The sequence below is a fragment of the Juglans microcarpa x Juglans regia genome, chromosome 6D (assembly GCF_004785595.1).
Source record: "Juglans microcarpa x Juglans regia isolate MS1-56 chromosome 6D, Jm3101_v1.0, whole genome shotgun sequence".
In the NCBI taxonomy this organism is placed as follows: Eukaryota; Viridiplantae; Streptophyta; class Magnoliopsida; order Fagales; family Juglandaceae; genus Juglans; species Juglans microcarpa x Juglans regia.
This window is the reverse complement of record NC_054604.1, coordinates 15,851,860-15,868,738: the sequence shown is the minus strand read 5'-3', so window position 1 is coordinate 15,868,738 and position 16,879 is coordinate 15,851,860. Positions and strand designations below refer to the sequence as shown.

The following is a 16,879-nucleotide window of genomic DNA, read 5'->3' as shown; positions in this document are numbered from 1 at the left end:
CCAGTAACTCGGCTACAGTACTTCTTAAAACCATAGTTCAACAAAATAATAAATTTTCCAACATGCCCTTTAATAGGCCCCCCTTAAGTCCTTCTCATAATTAAACCCAATAATTCTAAACTAATAAAATAAGTCAATTAAATGAATTAAACAAGCTGAAACCCTTCAAGAGCCCAAAGCCTTTAAGTCTTTTCGTTGCCCTCTTCCATAGCTTTTCAAATGAATCAAAACTGGATCTTCATCCTTCAAGCCCATCTTGAATGTTGGGCTATTGCTAAACTCGTCCCAAGTGGATTGCATCAATCCGTGCATTGTCTCCTTGATCTTCTTGGCCCATCTGGAAGTTGCAAAGGATATTTAAGACTAGGCCCATCTTGGTTCCCATCAGTTTTAATTAGGTTTTGGTTTAAATACTCTTTGTAGCTTCATTTTAAGAAGTTTATGAAATTTGATGAATTTATTCATTGTGAGTTGAGTTTTACTCTTCTTGTTCTTGATTGAACTTTTGAACTTGTCAAAGGTAAATCACAACCTTTGTGGCATTCCTCCTTGTAATCTGGGCTCTTGAGACTGGTTTTTCAACGGGTCTAGATTTTAATATAATCTAGGTTCTTGAAACGAGTTCTCAACGGGTCTAGATTCTCCATCCATTGACTTGATTTTGGCTTTCTTGAGTGAGTTTTCAACTTGATTGTGGGTTCAAGGGATTCCATTCCCGCGGGTTCATATCAACCTGTGAGTTATGGAGTTGAGTCTTTCTCTGGAGATGTTCTTGATGTTGCATGTGTCAGGACTTCTGGTTAGATTGCTTGGATATGTGAATTTGGAAAGTTTGACTTGGTGGCCTTTCTGTGTGATTTTCTTTGGTCTCCTTCGTTGTTTTGGCATGAAAGTTGCTAGGGACTAGCAATAAGCAAGTTGAGGGGTGTGATGAGTATACGAAAGTGCACTCTAAATACCATATTATTGGACTAAAATGCTAAAATGTAAATAGAAATGATAGGAATTAATGTGTATCCTCCTTTAATTGAGTTTCTATTTACTTTGGAATACTCTGGAACAGATTTTTATGTTTAATTTCAGAGTCTATAAAAGAACAAGTACAAATCGAGTCAAATTCAAAGGACTTTCAAGTGGGCAAGACGTTGGAACAACCTAAGAACTTTGAATGAGTGTAAGACTCTTCAAATAAGGATAATGATGGGGTTTGAGAGTAATTCGGATCAAGAGGAAAAGTCAGTCCGAAATTCACTAGAATATAGCCTGTACATACTTTAGTCTTTTGATCATAACATTCTGTTAAAATATCAGATTGATGCAATTCTAAATGCATTGGAAAGCTATCTTAAAGGGCTACAATGTTTTCTCTAATAAGGATTTCTAAAGTGTGTAAATGGTTGCCAAGATGAGTCCAAAAATTTAGGCAATTTTGTTTGCGGGAATAATAGATAAGCATTTCATTGGCACGAAATTGAGAGTTCATATAGGGGAGATGGCTCAGTTCTGCAGAGGGGGAGACGAAATTAATTTTCATGGTCGCCGTTTGTTTTATTTTTCTCTTGAGATTTTTGTTGACCATTATATTTATGGGTAGTTAAATTCTCAAGTAGGGCTTAGGGATGGACTTGCATATTAAATGGTATTTTTTATTTATTTTTACATTATTTATTTGATTTTTAATTACTAAAACTCTTTTGTTTTATCATTCTCAATTCATTGTTGATGTTTTCTTCTTCAAATAATCATAGAATTTATTCTGTTTATGGATTCAGTGATGTTTTTTCTATTGAATGGATTAGCCCTTTGATTATGTTTGGATGAATTATTCATCTATATTGATTTAATTTTTTGCTGCAATATCGCTTCTTGAATATATTGTCACGTTAGATTTTCTCAATAATGATAATAATTTATGTATTTTAAAAGTGGTGAATGATTTTTCAAAGGGTTACATTTGGTTTATAAAGCTATACCTTCCGATTGTGAATTCTGGGAATTGCGTTCCCAATTGAGTTATTCAATGAATTAAGAATAATTAAAATAGTAGACTTGTGCAAGGGATTCCCGACGCTTTACTGTTTGTCAAACTTGAGTACTTTTTCCGCTAGTCACTTTGATTCACTTTAATTTGTATTTAAAATTAATCGTTGTTCTCTATTAATCATTTAATATCTTTCTTTAGTTTCTTTGTTCCTTGTACAATTCTTTTAATTTGTCTTTCTGTGGAATCGACACCCCAAAGTTGTGCTACAATTACCACATTATTCTTTGTATGTAATCAAAGACATGAGCTAGAGTTATTGTTTGGAGCTTGTTTAATTTATTGAAAGGGCTTATTTTTTTAGTTATAGGAATTAGTCTAGAATAATGGGGCTTGAGGATGTTTGGCCCACATATGTTTTATGTTTTATGAACTAGGGTTTCAAGAAAAGTTTTTAAGGGTACTTTAAGGATTGTTTTAGTTTGCAACGTGGGTTTCTTTTGGGTAGGCCTTCTATTTCCCCAAAAGTATTTTGGGAAATGATTTTAGGTTAACCTTGGGTTTTTGGGGGATTGAGATATGTAAGTTACAGTAGCCGAGTACTGTAGCCACGATACTATTCACTCAGGGGTATTTTTGGAAGATGGTGATTTACTTTGGCTAGGGTTTTAATTAGGTTTTAGTTTAAATACTCTTTGTAGCCTCATTTTGAATTGAGTTTATTTTCACTTGTTCTTGATTGAACTTTTGAACTTATCAAAGGCAAATCACAATCTTTCTGGCGTTCTTTCTTATAATTTAGGTTCTTGAGACAGGTTCTTCAACGGATTTATATTTTTATATAATCTAGGTTCTTGAAATAAGTTCCTCAACGGGTCTAAATTTTCCATTGGCTTGGTTTTGGCTTTCTTTGGTGAGTTTTCAAATTGATTATGGGTTCATGGGATTGCATTTCTACGGATTCATATCAGTTCCCGTATACACTTTGAGTATCTACCGGTGACCGTAGTACAACTTACGTTGAAACTACGTTATCTACAAACTCTTTTTCAATGCATTGATAATATAACATAACATCATAACGTGTACACCCATCAGCCTTAAGTGTCATAAAAAAATTTGATTTCGCTCCTACGTTCTTTAAAAAGAACCCATTCGAAACCTATTGATTGTTCTTCTTCACCCCAGGGGTTACCACTCAATTCTTAAACACTCTAGAGTAGGCAGAAGAGTTTCACTAGGATAAGTCCTCATCTAGCCTTTGGTGTCGTGACAAAAATATTTTCATGCTATGTTGAAAAATGTGTTACATAACTTGTGCATATGTAGTAAGTTTTTCATGTGAAAATGACATTTATATATGCAATATTCTAAAATGGTGAAAATATCACATGTCACGTAAGTATGCACTCAATGTTTTGAATAACTTGATATTTTATGTTCAAAATGATAATTGAAAAATGAACGAAGCATTTATCAATAAATCATAAATAATCGAAAAAGGTCGTAGCGGCTGAAAACAAATTCTTACTAAGTTAGGATTAATGTTACTATTGATGAGGTTCATGAACAAGGGCTTCAAAAAATGGGTATTTACCAAAATTGCCATTAAAGCCCTAAATTTTTCACTATTTACAAACAAACTTCAAATTCAACTAAACTTCATAGACCTCATATTTTTGATATCCTAAAGTCATCTAAACTCTTAGAATTGTAAGATTCAAAGTGGAACTTGCTCAATTACTCCCAACCCATGGCATGCACTCTAGTTGATGCCTACAAGTATTTTCAACTATTGATCCCTATCAATGCATGCTTAAGCAACTTTCTTTAATCATAAACAATCACTTAAGTCTTTAATGATATGATAAAGGCTAATTCTTGGATAACCAAGTTGATCCCAACACATAATTATGGCTAAGAACCATAATCTTCAATAATCCTCTATTAATCAAGTTTGATACTCTTAGTGTAACTCATCAAGGTATGCTTTCAAAAATTCATTCAAAACATGTAAATTTCATTCTTATCCCAATCCAAAGGTTCTTCTTATATGCTTAATCATCAAGCCTAGGTGGAACAAATCAAACTTCATGCCCTTAATTACAAACTTACTAAAACTTATCATGGCATGCTTTTAAATCAAAAATCAAACCTTCCATAATCATTCCAAGACATTAATAAATCATATCAAAACATACTTAAGACATTCCATAGCTCAATTTCCAGTCAAAACCATTTAAACGCTTAAATCATCCTTAATGGACCCGGTTTTGCATTAAGCATGGTATCCTTTTCTAAATCCAACCAAAAATTACTCCAACACTTCAAACCTCAACTTGACATGTAAATTAAGATCTAGAGCAAGAATACTTACAAATTTCATAGCCCACTCAAGCTCCTAGCTCAAGAACTCACAAGAACTTTCAAGAACACTTAAACTCACTCACTTTTGGTTTCTTTCAAAACAAAGGGGGAAGATTGCTCTCTATGCTCAAGGGGAGCTGGAGATGAGGTGTGAATAAAATGAGGGGGTCAAAAGGCCTCTTATAGGCAGGCAAAGGGGAGGGGACGTTGGCCTTGGTTCAAGGGAATTGGTGGAGGTGAGCGGTGGTGAAGGGCTGAAATTTCCAAATTTGCCTTCATCAGCTTGTGTCACTTTGTGTAGGGGCAAAAGTGCCTGAAACCACCATGATTTCTTCCCTATAGTTGCTACATTGCTACATTGCTCTTGTGTCACCTTGGTAGAAGATGGATGGTTAGCTGCTAAGTGAATCATGGTGGTGCAGCTCAAGATGGTGATGCAAGGGAGGTGGTTGCCGAGTGAAGGGTTCTTGGATGCTTTCGGTTTTTGGTGCCTTCTATGGGTGGTGAAGCTTGGTCAAATGCTCATGATGGCCATGGGGCCTCTTGGGGATTGGGTGGTGCTGTAGCTGGTGTACACCCCCCCACTTAATTAGCCCTTGATTAACTCTTAAGCATTTTAGATTAGGTTTTTAATTTTAGGTTAGTTACTTATATTAAGGTTGATAGTGAGGTTAGTCTTAATCTTGGTACTTAGTGTCATTAAGCTCTAAGTATTAGAGAAGCAAGCCCATTAGTGATTTTGATAAGGCTTTTAGGACCTTAGAGCATTCATGGGCCAGCCCAAGAAGTCTTGAACCAAGCCCATAGGGAATTCAAGACTTAGTAGCTAGCCTTGGCCAAGCTTAAGGAAGGCAAAACGGCCCTTGGGCCAGACTTGGTGTAGAATGGACCCATGACCCAATTAGGTGAAGTCAAACATTTTTAAGCCCATCTTAGTGAATCTTGAGGTTTCTTTTCAACCCTAAAAATCTGGAAACGAGGCCCCTCTCATTCAAGCTTAAGAGCCTATAAACCATGAACCCACACACTTGGCCCTTTTAAAGCCCTCAAGGCCTAAAGCCATGTTTGGGTTTATTCCACTATTCAAGACCAAAAGCTCAATACACCATATCATTGGTTTCCTTAAGTCCAAATCATATTCTAAGTACCCAAATTAAGTTTTGAAAATTGGTTAAGACTATTAACCATCATACTTGAGGTTAGTGAACTTTAAGCCATGCTTTGAAACTGAATTTTGTTTAATCTTTTCTTAAACCTTTTTAATTCAAATTTTCTTGAATTATTATTTCATTACATCATAATTAGACCTTACTAATACCCCAGCTAAACCTCCCCACATGTCATTAAGAAAAATGATATATAAAACCCAAACCTTGCACCAGTCAGTTTTGTGTATTGTCATTTGTATGCTTGGACTATTTTGCCCTTAGGCCCAACATTTTTGTGGTTTGTTTCCAGGGGTAATATGGTCCTTAAACACCTCATGAGACCCCTCCAAACCCAGTTTGAGCCTTGCATGAAATTGGTTACACAACCCAACTCAAATGACCAAACCGAGTGCATCTTGGTCTAGCTTGTGTAGGAACCAGTTCGGTTGGAATTTAACCAACCATTTGCCATGGTTGAGCCACCACCTGTAACGATCCGACCCAATATTATTTAGAAATAAATTATGGATAATTTTATTATTCTCAATAAATGAGTTAAAGCCCATAAAAGAATTTATCGGATAGATTATTTTTTATTTATTTAAACCTAGAGTTAAGGCTCCTTTATTTTTTCTTTTACTCAAAGCTCATGAGTGATAGACTTCAAATACTTTTACCATTGTTTTTCCTTTTCATAATAAAATTCCTAACAGATTTTCTCTATTAACTACACAACCATACACGTATCTTTCCCGAATTTATTTTTTTAAAAACGTTCTCTAACACCTTTATATATCGTAACCATTTCCTCCGCATGAACGTTTATCACATCTAGGGTTTTCCTTTTGCTTCTCAACCAGCTAGGTTTATAAATATGATTAGCCCTCCTGCATGAAAATCATAGTCTACTGCCGCCAAGTATAAATACACTCACGCACGCAAAGCACCTTTCACAAACTTACCAAATGCTCAGCCGTCCACCAGACCACTTACCTAGACGGAACTACCACCTCCCCCCCAGTTCGTCCAGCAGACCACCCAAGACCTCCTCCGTGACGACCACCAAAAGCCACTACACAAACCACCTGCACGACGGAAACCTATGCGTTAGCACGGCCCAGCTCCATGTAAAGCAGAAAATTACTTGGCCTCCTTCCATAAACCAGACCACACACATGGCAACCACCAGGAAACGCCTCCACACTTCCCTATCCAGGAACCCGCAGCACCCATGCACGACCAAGCCAACCACGTCCGGTGAAATCCACCAGCCCACCGCCCAACCAACACACGAACAAGCTCTGTTTTCACCACCGAAAAATAGGGGATTTTTCTTCCCACCATGAGCCATAGCCCAGCCACCCCACGGCACCACCTCCCTTTACGTCATAACCACATTGCACAGAGAGTGCCGCTCGGCACCACATGCCACCACAAGCCGCCACCCTTACTTGGTAAGTTCACGCCGACCTTCTCCATGCATAGCCTCTCGGCATTTTTTTGTTCTCTCGTAAGCTCTCTCTCCCTCCCTCCCTCTCTCTCTCTATCAGAGCTCTGCCGCAGCACTTGCCACCCTGGCCTCAGCCCCCTCTTCGTCACGTGCTTCCTCTCTCTGTAAGTATCTATTGCACTGCTTGTGTTTCCCTCAAGAAAATACCTCTACTGTTGATATGAATTCCTAAGCCTTATGTCGGTTACAATTATAGAAGGGTAGACTTTTAATTTAATTACATATTTGTCCCTTAGTTATACGCCAAACAGCATACGTGTTGAACTTATATTTTATACTGAGCTTTGATTTTTACGTGGGCTCTTATCTACGGACTTAAGTCTTATTTGTTAGAAAGATTAACAGTTAGACAATAATTTAGTGTTTGGAACATTTTAGGTTTACAAAATATAGGATATTTTAATAGTTTAGATTTTAAATAAAATCACGTATTTCACGCAAATTACATGTTTATTTTAATGAGCGATCGATTACGTACCGAAAATAGTGGATTAGCACTACAAGGTAAGTAGCATGATCATACCCTTACACGTATGTACGGTAAACTGCTTGTCTTTTATAAAAATATTATGCATGTATGCCCTCCATTGGAAGTCCCATCTTATGTACCCAAGACATGATAAAATCATGAAAATTTATGATTTTACATGAACAATTATGCATTAAATTATTTATGAAAACTCATGATTTTATGAAAGGAGTTATGCATCAGAAGATTTATGAAAAGTCGTGATTTTATGTGAGAATTATGCATTAAAATTATTTATGAAAACCATGCATGATTTTATGTGAAGGTTTATATTTATGAAGTCATGAATTTATATGAGGAAACATATATCACGACAATTATGAAAGAATGTGGTTTCATTTGAAATTTATGATATGATATGACAAGTATGTATGTGATTTCCTTTGAAATCTATGATATGACGAGTATGTATGTGATTTCATCTAAAATCTATAAAATGACAAGTATGCAAATATGATTATGATAAGATATGTAACGGCCTATGTTATGATATGAATATAGTACCTTTGTTATGGGCATATTGCATTACCAGGTCGTGCATGCTGGAAGTGCACCAAGTATGTCTTCCTTATGTATGGATTCCACAACCCGCGGCCATGGTGCGGAATCGGAATCTAGTTAGATACGCTAACCCTAACTCAAGGGGGTCAATAGTTGGTAACAACCTATGATAAGTGAAAGATAAGTTCATGTACATGCTCATGTTAATTACGTATGTATTTATGAGTATGCACGTTTTTCAAGAAAACTTTATGTTCATTATATTTACTGTATGATGTGTTGCTTATTGAGTATTCGACTCATTTTTGCATATTTTTATGTTTTTTTAAACCACCACAGGTGATGACATCTATGAGGACTGCAAAACAGGACTTGACCCCGGGAGGCGAGGCGGAGGCCTAGACAGATTATGCTATGATTAGTTTTATGGATTAAGGTTTAAATAAATTATTCTAATAAGCACATGAGACTTTCGTATTTTTTTAAATAAGTGCTTCCACAGACTCTATTTTGGATTTTCAATGTTATTGAAGTTTGTTTTATTTATGGAAATCTTTCGCATCTGGCGCTTTTTTAAAAATAAAAGCTTAAGTTTAAGTTTAGTAGTAGCACACTGGCTCCTCGAAAATTCTAAAATGTCTTTGTGGGAAGCGGGGTGTTACACCACTCCATGCCACCTCCTTCACCACCCAATCCCTAAGAGGTCCCATGACCATCATGAAGAAATTGACTTAGTTTTGCCCACCCAAAACCATCCAAAACAGAAGTCCAAAATCTGCCAAATAAAATCACATGAATTTGCCGGCTCGCAAGGGTGGTTTGAGTGATTTTCTGCCACCCAAATGATGCCCCACGACCTAAACACCTTTATAGGACCAATGCAACTATAGTGAAGAGAGAATCATGGTGGTTTCAGGCCACTATTCCCCCTTCACATGGTGACATAAGCCCATGGAGACAATCTGGAAAATTTCCAGACTTGTGCACCTCCCACTTCACCCAATCACCTTGCTCCAAGGCTAACATCTCCACCTCTTCAACCCTATAAATACCTCCCTCACCTCCTCATATCCTGCACACCTCAGCTCCAAGCTTCCCTTCCTCTTGAGCCTTGAAAGCACTTCTCCCTCTTAAAGAGTAAAACCGAGTGAGTTCTTAGTGAGTGTTCTTGTGTAAGGTTATCTTGAGTGCTTGGAAGGCCACGAAATTTGTAATTTTTCTTGCTTTTGATTTTAGTTATCATGTCAAGTTTTGTTTCCAAGTGTTGGTATGAAATTTTGTTGAGTTTTTATATGGTTATCATGCTTAGTTCAAAACCGGGTCATTAAAGGGTGCTTTGAATGATTAAATGATTTTAAGTGGAAATTTAGCCAGACATTTCTTAAGAATGATTTGATATGATCTATTATTGTCTTAGAATGATTATGGAAGGTTTGATTTGTGATTAAAAGCATGTCATGATAGGTTTTAAATCTATCTTGTTTTGATCGTCAAGAATGAATAGCTTTGAATAAATTGGAGATTTAGGATATCTTAGCAACTTGATTATCCAAGAATTAGCCTGAATTATTTCATTAAAGATGTTAGTGATCATTTGTGATTAAAGAAAATCACATATGCATGCATTCATAGGGACCAATAGTTGCAAACACACTTCGGCATCAACTAGGATGAATCCCACAAGTTGAGACTGTTTGGGCAAGTTCCACTTTGATTATGAAAATCCAAGGCCATAGATAGTTCTATAATGCCAAAAATATGAAGTCCATAAAATTTGGTTAAATTTGGAGTTCATTTACAATTAGTGAAAATTTAGGGCCTAAATGGCAATTTTTGAAAGTCTAGGGGTATTTTTGTAAATACCCAAATTTTGAAGACTTTGTTTATGTAGCTACCTCATTATTTTCAAATTACTTAGAAAATTTGTAAGTTGGCCTCTAACTTACACCTTGATAGATTATTTATGAATTATTAATAAATATTTCATTCATACTTCAATTATCATTTTGAGTATAAAATATCATGTTATATGATACATTGAGTGCATACTTACATGAAATGTGAGATTTTCACCATTTTTAGCATATTGCATATAAATATCATTTTCACATGAAAACTTACTACATATGCACATGTCATGGAATACATTTTTCAAGCATAGCATAAAAATAATTTTTGTCACAACTCCAAAGGCTAGGATGGAGAGTTATCCTAGTGGAACTCCTCTGTTCACTCTGGAGTGTTTAAGAATGGAGTGGTAACCCCTGGATTGACGAAGAACAGTTAACAGGCTTCAAATTGGTCATTTTTAAAGAACGCCAGAGCAAAGTCAATATGTTATGACACCTAATGCTGGTGGGTGTACATGTTATGATGTTATGTTATATTTTTCAATGCATTGAGAACAAGTCTATAGGCAACGTCATTTCAACGTGAGTTGTACTACGATCACTAGCAAGTATTCACAGTGCATGTGGGGAACTGTGAACGTTACCACACATTATAATTACGAATTGCTAATAATGTTGAAGGTTAGTGATGAAAGTTATAATGAAGTTATATTTAAAAAAATGATGGCAAAAATGTTTATTGAAAGAAAATCTGTCTACATTTTTCTGAAATGTTTAGGAATCTGGATGGGAGACATGTATACTGATTTTCTTTCTAAATTTCATGCTTTACATATTTATTATTCTTCAAGCTTAGTTTATCTTTGTGCACGTTAGTTGTTTAACTTACTAAGATTTTAAGTAAATCTCACCCCTTGTGGGACCATACTTGGAATGATAGAAGTTGTGGCAAGTCTTAAGGAGATCGAGCTAGATGGAGCACTGGATCCAACTAATTGAGAAGGAGCCAGACCTTGAGAGAAGACTGGATTTAATCCTGATGTTTATAGCCCAAGTCCTTCATGCTTTAGATTGCGTGAAGAGAATGATTTGACTTCAACTATTAGTTGATATGAACCCGCGGGAATGAATTCCCTTGAACCCACAATCAATTTGAAAACTCCCCAAGAAAGCCAAAAATCAAGTCAAGGATGGAGAATCTAGACCCGATGAGAACCCGTTTCAAGAACCTAGATTACAAAGGAGGAACGCCACAAAGGTTGTGATTTACCTTTGATAAGTTCAAGAGTTCAATCAAGAACAAGAGGAGAAAACTCAACTCACAAATAAAATTCAATATTGTCTAATCTCTCAAATGAGGCTACAAAGAGTTTTTAAACCCAAACCTAATCAAAACCCTAGCCAAAATAAAGCCCCTTTTTCCCAAAATTACCCTTGATGAACAGTACGGCTACAGTACCCGCGGCTACAGTAACCCCAACAATAAATTGATGAAACCCTAGTTCCTAAAATGTAACTTTCCAAATAAGCCCTTGGCCAAAATACAAGGCCTTCCCAAAAACATAGTTCATAAGAAATAAGACATGTGAGCCAAGCATTTTCAATCCCACTTATTCTAAACTAGTAAAATAAATCATTTAACCAAATTAGAACCTCCAATAACAATAGGCCGTATCTCTAAATCATGTCTTCCTCAGCATGAATAAAGTGGATCAAAGCTGGTTCTTCTTCTTTAAGACCCATCTTCAGTGTTGGGCTCTTGCTGGCTTCATCCCAAGTGGATTGCACCAATCCTTGCATTGCTTCCTTGATCTTCTTGGCCCTTGATCTTGTAATTGGCCCATCTGGAACTTGCAAAGGATCTTTAAGAGTAGGCCCACCTTGGTTCCTATCATTCCCCCTCTCCTCAAAAGGATTCGACCTGGAATCTTCACCTACATCAAAAGGAGAAAGATCAGAAACATTGAAAGTTGCAGAAACTTTATACTCACCTGGAAGATCCACTTTATATGCATTGTCATTAATTTTCTCAAGAATTTGGAAAGGTCCATCTCCTCGAGGATGTAACTTAATCCTTCTATGGGCTGGGAATCTTTCTTTGCGCATGTGAACCCAAACCCAATCTCCTGGTTCAAAGATGACACGCCTTCGTCCTTTATTGGCTTGGGACGCAACCCTTTCATTCTTTTGGGCAATTTGAAGCCGTACCCTCTCATGAAGTGACTTCACTAACTCCGCCTTCTTTTGTCCATCCAAACTACTCCTGTCATCAACGGGTAAAGGCATCAAATCCAAAGGAGTAAGTGGATTAAATCCATAAACAATTTCGAAATGAGAGTATGAAGTAGTAGTATGCATCGTCCTATTATATGCAAACTCTATAAATGGCAAACAATCCTCCCAAGTTTTTAAATTCTTATGAACAACAGTGCGTAAAAGTTGAGTTAAAGTCCTATTAACTACTTCAGTCTGACCATCAGTCTGCGGATGACAAGTAGTAGAAAATAAGAGCTTAGCACCCAATTTCCCCCACAACACCTTCCAAAAGTAGCTAAGGAATTTAACATCCCTATCAGAAACAATACTCTTAGGTACACCATGGAGTCGCACTATCTCCCGGAAAAACAAGTCAGCTATGTTGGTTGCATCATCTGTTTTATGGCATGGAATGAAATGTGCCATCTTACTGAATCTATCCACAACCACAAAAATAGAATCTCTACCCCTTGTGGTCCTAGGCAGCCCCAAAACAAAGTCCATAGATATGTCTACCCATGGCTCACTAGGAACGGGTAAGGGTGTATACAACCTATGTGGCAAAACCTTAGATTTGGCCTTTCTACATGTAATGCACCTTCCACAAATACGGTTAACATCTCTCTTCATCTTAGGCCAAAAGAAATGTTCATGCAAAATGTCTAAAGTTTTCTTGACACCAAAGTGTCCCATTAATCCCCCACCATGTGCCTCACGCACCAATAACTCACGCATAGAACAATTTGGCAGACAAAGTTTGCTTTCTTTAAACAAATAACCATCATGCTTGTAAAACTTACCAAATGCCGCCTTATCACATGCCACATACACATTAGAAAAATCAGCGTCATCGGCATACATGTCTTTCACATATTCAAACCCAAGCATTTTAGCACTCATAGAAGTAAGAAGTACATACCTCCGGGATAGAGCATCAGCAACAATGTTCTCCTTACCTTGCTTGTAACGGATGACATAGGGAAATGTCTCAATGTATTCCATCCATCTAGCATGCCTTTTATTCAACTTACCTTGACCCTTGAGATGCTTCAATGATTCATGATCGGTGTGGATCACAAATTCCCTTGGCCATAGGTAGTGCTGCCAAGTCTCTAATGCACGAACAAGAGCGTAAAGCTCTTTGTCATAAGTAGGGTAGTTCAGGGATGCCCCACTTAACTTTTCACTGAAGAAGGCTATGGGACGCCTATCTTGCATCAAAACGGCTCCAATCCCAATTCCTGAGGCATCACATTCAATCTCAAAAGCTTTGTTAAAATCAGGTAATGCTAACACAGGTGCAGAGCACAACCTTTCTTTAATAGTGGCAAAAGCATTCTCTTGATTAGCCCCCAATGAAACCCAACATTCTTTTTAATTACCTCAGTGAGTGGTGCAGTAATGGTGCTGAAGTCTTTAACAAAACGCCGATAAAAGCTTGCTAAGCCATGAAAGCTTCTTACCTCAGTGATGCTTTTTGGCGTTGGCCACTCCTTGATGGCCTTGACTTTCTCTTCATCCACCTCAATACCCTTCGTACTAACAACATAACCAAGAAAAACAACTTTTTCCATGCAAAAGGCACATTTCTTGAAATTAGCATACAACTTTTCACATCTCAACACATCAAACACATATCTCAAATGGTCAATATGTTCATTTAAGTTCTTGCTGTACACTAAGATATCATCAAAGTACACAACCACAAACTTGCCTATGAATGCACGTAGGACATGGTTCATTAATCTCATGAAAGTACTGGGCGCATTTGTAAGTCCAAATGGCATAACCAACCATTCATAAAGCCCATATTTAGTCTTAAAAGCAGTTTTCCATTCATCACCCTCTTTCATTCTAATTTGATGGTACCCACTTTTAAGATCAATTTTACTGAAAATACATGAGCCATGCAATTCATCAAGCATATCATCCAATCTAGGAATGGGATGGCGATACTTTACCGTGATATTGTTGACCGCCCTGCAATCAATGCACATCCTCCACGTCCCATCCTTCTTTGGCACCAGTAGCACTGGTACAGCACAGGGGCTCATGCTCTCCCTCACGTACCCCCTGCTCATCAAATCCTCAACTTGCCTCTGAAGCTCCTTTGTCTCCTCTGGATTACTCCTATAGGCTGGTCGGTTTGGAATAGCAGCCCCGGGCACAAAATCAATCTGGTGCTCAATGCCTCTAATGGGTGGCAACTCATTTGGCATCTCATCCGGAATACATCCTCAAACTCCTGCAACAAAGAAACAGCCAAACTAGGAAGAAACTGGTTAGTTTCATCAAGAGTAAGATAAGACTCTTTATAGACAAGAAAAATCATAGCGCGATCTGCGAAGAAAGCCCTCTTAACCTCACTCTCTCTTGCATAGAAACTCACTTTTGCCTTTCCTTTTCTCTCAGAAGACTCTTTCTTTTTTCTCTAGTGGCTCTACTCTTTTTTCTTTACTCTCAGCCACCTCTCTACTTTCTTTTTCACTCTTTCTTTTATGCTCTTTTTCACTCTCACTCTTTCTTTTTTGCTCAATCTCTTTTTCACTCTTCCTTTTTTGATCACTCTCATTTTCACTCTTTCTCTTCTGATCACTCTCATTTTCACTTTTTCTTTTTTGAGCAACCTCACTTTTCAATTTCAATTGGTCCTCATAGACCTGGCTTGGAGTTAAAGGAGCAAGCTTAATTGTTTTGCCCTCCTTTTCAAAGCTGTACATGATGTTCTTGAACCCATCATGTGTCACCCTCCTATCATACTGCCATGGCCTCCCCAACAAAATATGGCCCGCATGCATAGGCACAACATCACAAAGCACCTCATCCTGATACTTCCCAATAGAAAAAGTAACTAACACTTGTTTATCCACCCTAACCTCTCCACAATCATTCAACAACTGCAATTTGTATGGTCTAGAGTGTTTTAAGGTTGGTAAATTCAATTTCTCAACCAAAGTAGTGCTAGCCACATTAGTACAACTCCCTCCATCAATGATCATACTACATACCTTATTGTTGACATGGCATCTAGTATGGAAAATGTTCTCTCTCTGTTGCTCTGCATCATCCACCTTAATGTGTGCATTAAGAGCACGCCTGGCAACAAGAGACTCACCTGTCACAGGGTATACCACTCCATCATCATCACTAGCATCATCCAACTCGGGCACCTCATCACTATCATCCTCACTCTCAGTCATCACCTCTCCATTGTCACGCATAATCATCACCCTCCTATTTGGACATTGAGAAGCAATGTGCCCTGAACCCAAACACTTAAAACATTTGATATCTCTATTCCGTGAAGGTTGGGATTCTACCTTGGGTTTGTTGCTAGTTCCCTCATCTTTTCCCTTAGGTGGTTCGGTCTTTCTCTTTGCTTCACCTGGATCATTCCTATCCCATTTTGATTTCCAAGTAGTGCTAGAAACCGAAGTGTACCTTGCTGTCCCTTTTCTCTTTAATTGTCTCTCCACCTTCATAGCCATGTGCACCATGTCCTCTATCTCCACATAATGTTGTAATTCAATTACATTGGCTATGTCCCTATTTAACCCACTCAAAAATCTAGCCATGGTGGCCTCTCGGTCCTCCTCTACATTAGCCCGAATCATCGCCACCTCCATCTCCTTATGGTAATCCTCTACACTCCTAGACCCCTGTGTAAGATTTTGTAATTTCTGGTAAAGGTCTCTATAGTAATGGCTAGGAACAAATCTCCGCCTCATGAGAGCTTTCAACTCTCCCCATGTCTCTATAGGCCTCTCATAATTCCTCCTCCTATTGGTCACTAATTGATCCCACCAAATAATAGCATAATCAGTGAATTCAATTACCGCCAACTTCACTTTCTTCTCCTCAGAGTAATTATGGCAATCAAACACCAACTCTATTTTTTTCTCCCACTCTAGATAAACCTCAGGGTCAGTTCTACCTTGGAAAGGTGGTATTTTCATTTTGATGCTACCAAGGTCTCCATCTACACCATCCCGACCCCTTAGATTCCCCTCAAATCCTCTTTCATGCCTAACTCTTCTATTTCTACCCGACCTAACGTCAGATGCTAAGTCTTCCTCATCCTCACCATCTCCTTCATTCTCATACTGATTTTCAACTCTATGCTCACGTCGCCTCCTGTCCCTCCCACCTTGTAGATTTCTAATCGCTGCTTCTTGATGATCCATCCTATCCCTCACTTCACCTAACACCAAGTTCAACCGCTCAAACTGTTGTTGCATGGCTTGCAACACAAAGGATGAGTTATCTGCTCTCCCCCTTGGTGATGCGCTACTCCGATGAGACATTATCAGGCACTACACAAAAGAATGTTAGTGGGAAAAAAAAAAAAATAAACCTCACACACTCCCTCACGTGTTTACACTCGAATAATGACACTCCACTCGTGTTTCACTCTTAATTGGCTTTTTTCGATAATAGTCTCACACTCTCTTGCCTTTTACCTCAAGAGTTTTCCCACTCCAGTTCTTTAAGAACTAATTGACTCAATCAAGACAAAGCAACTTTGTTTTATCCCAACTAGTAATTAGGTCCAAGAAACAAGAACAAGAGAAACACGGAAGGAATGAAAAAAAATGGCACGTGAATCAAGGAAATTAAACGAATGAAACAGTTAACAATAAGACAAGATACCAACTAGAATCACCCCCTTTGATGATAAGGCTCAAGAAAAAAATCCTCCAATTTTTTTTTTTTTCTTTTCTTTTCTTTTCTTTTCTT

General features: G+C 37.7%; 1 protein-coding gene across 1 annotated transcript; it reads right to left on the bottom strand.

Moving 5' to 3' along the window:
- Positions 1-10,279: 10,279 nt before the first annotated feature.
- Positions 10,280-16,002, bottom strand: LOC121235415 (the record flags this gene model as incomplete). Its single annotated transcript, XM_041131759.1, is given in 8 exon segments — positions 10,280-10,300; positions 11,675-12,009; positions 12,148-12,928; positions 13,058-13,494; positions 13,497-13,692; positions 14,140-14,372; positions 14,375-14,387; positions 14,890-16,002. Coding segments are annotated over 8 exon segments (3,129 nt in total), but the record flags the coding sequence as incomplete, so codon positions are not given.
- Positions 16,003-16,879: the final 877 nt, after the last annotated feature.